The sequence below is a fragment of the Gavialis gangeticus genome, unplaced genomic scaffold (genome assembly GCF_001723915.1).
Source record: "Gavialis gangeticus isolate Ggan-Ray unplaced genomic scaffold, GavGan_comp1, whole genome shotgun sequence".
In the NCBI taxonomy this organism is placed as follows: Eukaryota; Metazoa; Chordata; order Crocodylia; family Gavialidae; genus Gavialis; species Gavialis gangeticus.
The window spans coordinates 19133892-19141696 of NW_017729014.1; the positions used below are offsets into that span (position 1 = coordinate 19133892).

At 45.4% G+C, this 7805-nt stretch overlaps 1 protein-coding gene across 1 annotated transcript in view; it reads left to right on the plus strand.

Moving 5' to 3' along the window:
• The window catches only part of LOC109293565 (neutral phospholipase A2 agkistrodotoxin-like), a 33623-nt gene extending 27618 nt beyond the window's left edge, over window positions 1-6005 (plus strand). The window contains exons 2-5 of the mRNA XM_019511568.1: window positions 322-428; window positions 1107-1285; window positions 1998-2065; window positions 5777-6005. Coding sequence (XP_019367113.1) covers window positions 322-428; window positions 1107-1285; window positions 1998-2065; window positions 5777-6005 — 583 coding nt within the window. The remainder of the gene's footprint in view (window positions 1-321; window positions 429-1106; window positions 1286-1997; window positions 2066-5776) is intronic.
• Window positions 6006-7805: the final 1800 nt, after the last annotated feature.

The following is a 7805-nucleotide window of genomic DNA, read 5'->3' on the forward strand; positions in this document are numbered from 1 at the left end:
TATCGCTATAAAGTGAAGTAAGGTTTATTGGCCAAGGTCCTTTCCAGGAAATGAAAGTGACAGAAAACCCCTAGAGAGGTTTAATGACGTCTGCAAAGAAGTCCACTTCTGCTGACTGCTTCCCCACGTGTTTCTGGTTTGATGTCCAGTTACATTTAAACAGGAGTAAATGCATATATTGAGTGTGAATACCCTACGTACACACAGGGAGTCCAACAACCGACGAAGCAATGGCCTTGTGTTCCTGCTGCAGTGGCAGTGGGTTTCTGCCATTGTCAGCAGATCTGTGATGCGTCTCTCTCTCCTTCCTTTTCCCTGGAGGTGTTGCCATAGTCACAACTGCTGCTATAAAAAGCTGAAGGAGAGTGACTGTCACGGAAACACCAAGCGGTATGATTATGCCTACAAGAATGGGAATATAATCTGTGGTGAGTGCTCTCCCCTTGGAAAAATGGGGAGTTTGCTTTGCTTCTCCTGTCAAATTAGCCCACTGCTTCCCTTCTAAGTGATTTTCACTCTGAGACCTCAACACCTGATTGCCAGAAGTCGCAGCATGTCTGTTGATCCAAACAGAGAAATGAAGGAAGTAGAGAAAGAAGGGCCAGGGCACCTGAAAGGACTTTAGCTGTCTTGTCTCAAATGCCATTGACCAAAGAAGTGAATTCATAACCTGTAACTTCTAGGGTTGCAATACCCTGATTCTTTGAAAGTCCTAATTCAGATCCTGATGCTATTGACTTGGTTCCTTGGGCAACAATATAGGTAAGGTGAGGCGCATGCAGCCAGCTGCATGTGGATTTCCCAGATGTGGCCATTCAGGTGGATGCTCACCAGACTGCTGTGAAGCGATGCAGGCAGTGAATTGCCTCCATGCTTTAAACTTCCCAAATCTGAAAACTGCCTCCAGTTTGGGGTGTGCTGAGCTAAAAGACACCCTCTCCGACATACTCCACAGTGGGAGGGGGGAGATTGGTACAATTACACTCTCCCCATGCTGCCAACACACAGCCCAGGTATTAATTCAGGCCTGGGAAGTCAGACGCCTTCCCCATCACGGGGCTTCCTCAATGTCAATGCAGAATGCATTTCTCTCTTTGTCTCTGCAGCTTTGGGGAGCTGGTGTGAAGAGCAGGTCTGTGCATGCGACAGGAATGCCGTGTTCTGCCTGGAGAAAAACCTGGACACGTACAATTCGCGATTTGTTCGCTATCGAGACAGCAAGTGCACGGGACCCACACCTGAGTGCTATAGGGGCTGCCTGAGTCCCTGCCAGTCCTTCAATGGAGCATTTAACTGACAAGATTTCCCTTGTCCAACGCTTCCCCAGGAAAAATCAGCCCAGTGCCGGGGGTGGAGCTATAAAAGGCCTGTGCTTTCAGAGAGCTCTTCTGTAGAGAAAAAGTCTGCAGAACTGCTTATGAATAATGAACTGGATTGACCTTCACTGTCTGATTACCATACACCGGACCAAAAGAGAATGATCTCTGGACAATGGCTCGTACAGTGAGAGGGAATATGTTGGAGGCACGGGACTGGGTTCTATTTCTGGCTCTGTTCATGACTTCCTATATGATCTTGGGCAAGGTAGCTCATTGCTTAGTTTACCCACCTGTAAAATGGGGAGAAAATAATCCTCCCTTTTCCCTACCTTTGTCTGCTTGAGTATTTAGACTGCATGGCACTATCTCTTGGAGTGCTGCATTAATACAGCATCTTGCACAACACAGCTCTGACCTCAGCTTTGCTCTAAAGGGTGCTAAAAGTAGTATTAAGATGGTGACTAGGGATTGTTTGGATAAGTAGCAGTCTCATAGGAGTGATGAAGGAAGCTCTCTACTGTTTCCCATACTGACTACAGCTTGGTTTCCATGTGCTTTGCTTATCATTCTGTGTCCTTCATTTTACTTCTAAATAAAAGGGAGCTGGACCCCTCTTTGTGCACTCCAGCATGGCCAGTTGAGCTGAATTTTTTCCCACTCTGTTCCATGTCTGTGCAGAACCCAAAACCATGGGAGCCTGAGCTGATTGAGTTGCTGCTGAAATACCAAAAAAACCCCAAACTTTTGTATAGTGTCTAGAGACCCCCCTCCTACTCTTGGTTACCCACAGTGTCGGGGGTCACTGGAACAGAGACCTCTGGAATAGACAGTAAAGAGTGGGCTGATTTCTGTGGTTACCATCCGCCCTTTTCTGTGGTTTGTTGCTCTGGCTCGCTTTGCTGTCCTGGGTACAGAAAGCTGAGGCCTGACCCTTCATATAGGCTCAGTTTTCATCTTGGGCAGGTGGAGACATACAAAAAGAAAAAGATACTGCTTAACATTTTCCACCAAACCAGCAGATGAACCGTTTCAGGGACAAAAAACCCCCTCCTGTTTCCTCTTGAATTGCTGCATTCCCACCTGCAGCAACTTTGGCAACAGCAAAGTGACCCAGCTGTGTGTAATAGCATGAACCTCAAGGAGGCTTAAAGAGTGCGCACAGGTGCCAGCTAAAGGTGCCTGTACCTATTCCCCACACATCACTGCAGGCTTTGTCTTGCTTTCTTGGGCTCAAGCACTTGTATATTTTGCAGGTAAGGCTTGGACATGAAAGCATGAAACCCTGGCTCATGGAAACTCTTTTTGATTCATAAAGTCATACATTTACCCTGGAAAACGCACCCTTTTCGCTTTATACTTTATCAATTTTTCTGGGGAAATGGGCCCACTTCTGAGTCTCAAAATAAGGAAAAAGCTCAACTTCCACACAATTCTCCACTTTATAACAGGGATTTTTTTAGCGTTATTTATACTCACCCCCACACTGGGGTGGATGTCCGTGGGAGCTAAGCTACCAATTCCTCTAAAAATCCAGGCTTAAATGCCTGAAGCAAGAGCAATAGATTACCCCCAGAGGTATCACTATATAATAATCATGCTTGTTTGAGACTTGTAAATATTTGTATATCCTTTTGCATGTAATAAGGGGAGGTGAAGCTGTAATGTGTGTGTATATAATAAGCAAAATAAGGAGGGTTAACACACTTAGTGTGCTGGGGTTTCATGTTAGAGCTGTCTGTTACTAGACACGAAGCACCCAAAATGAAGGGGCCATATGCCGTTACTTTCCTTTCCTTATGCTGCAAGGAAACGTGAGAACCGGCAGTTTGTTTTTAACTCTCCAGATTCTTCTATAAAAGCCTAATGCTACCTGGAAAATCCCATCATTTCAAAAGTAATGAATTGCTGGCAGCTGTGATAGGGCACTCAGGTGAGACTCAGGAGAGCTGAGCTCTGTGACTTATCTACTGTGTGACCTGACCTCCATTTAGTTACCTTGCCTCCCTCTGGCTCTTTATCTTTCTTATTTATGTTCTATTTGGAGAATATACTGCGTCCAACCAAGCCTCTAGACAGACCACAGTGTAATGGTGGCCTCACACCTTTGGCATCATGAAGTCAGAACATTATTTTAACTGAATCCCTTAATGATGTCGAGACCATCAAATGTGGAGCACATCAGTGCCCTCCTGACCTGAGGGCATCAGGACTCAACTTGTAGACAGCAAGGGCAGGGGGGACGTATGGGTGAGGTCTATGATTAGAGCACCGGTAGGTTGTTTGGTCTCTGCCTCCAGCCTGATTAGAGAGGCAGGACTGCGTTCTTTCCAGACTGCTTAACAATCCCTGGCTCTGATTGCAGTCCTCCCACTTGCATGCAGTAACCTGATCCAGTTTGCAGACCTCATCGGAAAAGCACTGGGAAACTCTCCACTCTCTCATCTCCATTATGGATGCTACAGTGGCCTTGAAGGAACCAAACAATCCCTAGATGAGACTGATTGGGAAGCAGGGACAATTGCTACCGCTGCTCATCAGAGCCCACACTATCCTTGTCTCAAACCCTGAGCAAAACCCTTGGGGGAGGCAGCCTGGACAAGTGGTTGGAGCAGGGAACCCGAGTCAAGACAGCTGAATCTCCCACTGAGAAACAATATCTCTTTACAATAAATTCTCCATGGGTAAAATAAGGCTAATGCTGACATAAGGAGCTTTGAAATCCTTAAATGAAAATTGTCAGATGCTCACAAAGCATCATTACACTGTTTCTTTTAAAATAGTCTGGTACCCATAACTCACACTCTAATGATCTCTGACTAATTATAATGCTGCTCTATCAACAGATTTGAAGTCATGGTATTTAATTCCCCATTGTTATGCCATGTATATTCTATGCATAGGAATGCACATAGCACTTGGGCTATTTAATCAACCACTCAATATTAGCTTAACATCCAGAAACAGGAAATCAATCACAAGTTCACCCTGATTGTAAACCGAATAGTGAGTCATATCTAATTTCTCCCTTTTCTATAGTTCTGTAGAACAAGAAAGGTAATGGGGTATAGGAACTGCAGTTTCACTACTAGTCATGATTGGAAATCACTAAACTATTCAGCGAGGAAGATATCCTCTGGTCTGAAAGGTCATTGGGGTATAATCTAGTCCTTTTAGGTGCCTCCGTGGACTTAAGTATCTAACTGCAATCTCCTTTCATCCTACTCAAGCTCCTGTACAACTGCTAAAGCAAATGAAGGTTGGTTGCTTCTCCTCTTTGCTGCTTTTTGTGACCTTGATAAATTAATGGTTTTCAGGGACTCAAGGAAGGGGGAAGAGGATTAGCTTAGCCGTTTAAGAGTTGGAATAGGATCTGATCCTACGTGTACAGCTCCAAGCACAGAGAGGTTCTGATTTCAGTCAGAAAGTAGAAGAGGGAAAAAGAATAGCAGATGGTAATAATCCTCCCTGCCACCACTCAGCACTACACGAATGCCAGCTTTTTTCACATAAGGTGCTGCCATGCCCATGACTGCTGCTATACAAAGGCCTCTAAGATTGGCTGTAATTTAAAACTGGACATCTATTTTTATTCCATCAAGGAGGACATCACCTGCAGTAAGTAAGAGTGTGAAGTTAAGGTCACTAACTGAATGGCATCACCATCCACAGAGACCATGTGAGGGATTTTCTTGGGCATCTCTTGGACCAGCATGCTGGAAAACATTAACTCATTGGTTAATAACCAGATGGGGCTGGATACAGGACATTGGCAGCTCAAGCCCTGACTGTGATTTTAGGCTGAAGGTTAAAGAGAAACCAGACTCCCAAAGGGTGAAATGGATCCCAGGGGACCAGATAAAGGACCACACCACACACACGTAGTTTTAAAAACTTAATAGGACATAAGCTTGCTCAGTGCACTGAGCTGAATTTTCCCCAAACCTCAGGACAGACTGCCTTGGTGGCGCTCCAGGAAATGCTTCTAGCATGACTCTAAAGCTGTCCAGCAGGAACGTTTATTAACATGTGGGATCTACCTTGCTGTGCAGCACAGTGATCTCTGGCTTGATGCTCAGCTTCTTTTGTCTAGGGCTCACCTAGGCCATTTGGATGGTGCTGCATACACAGCAGTCCAGGGCAGCAAAAAGAATCGAAATGACAGGCCCATGCTTACACTGGCTCGGACAGTGCACTCAAAGTGAAAATTTCCTCTCTGCATGGAGGCGGTATAAGACCTAGCTGGTTTGAGCTCTTGCATGGGTCTCAGCTAGTGCAAAGAAGAGCACCTCTCTCACTCCAGTCTTCTCAACAGTAGCAGAGAGGAAGTCACCTGCAGAAGCCCTGGGACTAGCTGTGGGTTTGTGATCCCTCCCGTTGGCACCCCAGGAGATCACCATGGCCACTTCCATCAACTACCAGTTCCACTGCCAGGCCAGGGGTGATCCATAATCCACTAGAGCCTATGGAGAGACAGGACATATCCTACTCCATTTCCTCTTGGCTCTCCTATACTGTTCTCTTGACTCCCTGCTGTTTTACTTTTCAGCCTGGAAAAGCTGCGAGAAGATGATCTGTGAGTGTGACAAAACTGCTGCAGCATGTTTCCAAAAGGCTGCCAAGACCTACAACACAAAATATAACCATGACCCAGACTTTATATGCAAGGGAGAAACTCCCTCTTGCTAAGACCCCCCAGTGGCTTTCCTTTCCATTGTTCTGACTCACAGCCCAGTGAAGGGGGCTGGACTTTCCAGAATGGGTATTGAACTTGTAACCACAGGCATAACCTGTTCCTACTATTAGAGCAGCTTCTAAACAGTAACCACAAAACTTTCAGTTGCTGACAATCAACATTTGAATGGGCATGAACGTCCCACACCTTGTCGCTTAACTGCTGGTGAATTATTGGAAACAAACTTTAATGTGATTTCAAGCTTTTGTCCTTTCTTACCTCATGGAACAAAGTGTCCCCCTTTCCCAAAGGGAAGACATCCAACCTGTCTGGCTGTATATTTGAAAGGAGGTTTGCTTTCCGTGCCAACTTTCATTTCAGACCATCTGGGAAAGATTATTCATAGAAACTGTGGGTACGTCTATGAGTTTGCCACTATAAAGTGAGAAAAGTCCATGCAGAAGTGGACTATCAGGTTGTTTCAGGGCTCTGATCCAAAGTGAATTGAAGAAAACAGCTTGACTGATCTTGACAGATTGAGCCCAAAGTACAATGATTGGGCATAAGAATGGGCTGAGGAGATTAACTATGTTCTGGAGGAATCTTTCCACCTACATCATGAGAAAAGGGCTGTAAAATCCAATAAGCTCAGCTGAGTTAGCTTAATACGGTCGGGAACCTCCCTTCATGCCCATCTGGACACACTTTAGCCCATTATAATTGCACTGACTGGTTTTATTGTATAGTATTGTGGCCTAGCCTGACCAGACTGTTTTCCAAAACTGGGCGCTCCAGCTTCACCTCTCTGTCTCATCCTCAGCTCTCCAAGGGGTCCACGTGACTTCAGACTTACCCTCTCCCGAGACTGTAGGGAGCAGTGCCACCAGGATGCATTAGCAGCAACACAGTGAGCCTTTTCAAAACAAGTCGGCATTGATTAGTCACTTGGAAGGTGATATTTAAGGGTCCTTAGGTTAAGATGGTAAAGCAACAATAACTCTCAAATCTAATAAGCCAGAGTCGCTTGCCTCCCTTCAAGACAGCTTGCTCTGACCTTGGCTGGTTCTGCAGGTAAGCTGGAGCCCTACTGGTAGAGGATTTTCTGCTCTCCACCTCCTGCAGAGAAGTTGAAAGAACTAGCTGCTCCCAGTCCAGCAAACTCGGTACAGTGTTCGCAAGGCAACCACTATGGCTTAGCAAACAGCTGGTGAACCAGTCCTCATAGCAAAGAATTAACGCCACATCCACAGGGGCAGTATACGACCCAACACTTTCACAATCATTTCACTATAACAACTTGATATCAACCCAAACTCACAAGTGGTACATAGACCAATCCCCCAAGTTGTCTCACCCAGTTTCCTGTTCTGATGCTAACCTGATTGAGCTACACCACTTTTAAAGGCATGATGCTTGCAAATGCCATGAATCTACTGAAATCAATGTCAAAGCTCCACCTGACTTTAAAAGGCACAGAATCAGACCAGAAATCATTACTGGCACTCTGCTCCCCATCTCCCCAGTGTCATATGCACAAACTGCTATTAGTAATGCTTAACTGACGAGAACAAGGCAAGCAAAACTAGGAATATAAATCTAGTGGAAACGCAACTATTTATCAACATAGCATGAAGCCTGGGAGAGTCCTTTAGTAACCAGGTGATTGCATGGCTAACCTAATCCCTCCCCTCTTGTTTGTGTAACCTCTGCATATAGACTTACGGAAGAGTTGCATTGCTGATTTGAATACAAAGTCTCACCTCCTAGGTTCACAATGCTGAACGTCAACACAACCTGCTAAGGCACATTGTGAA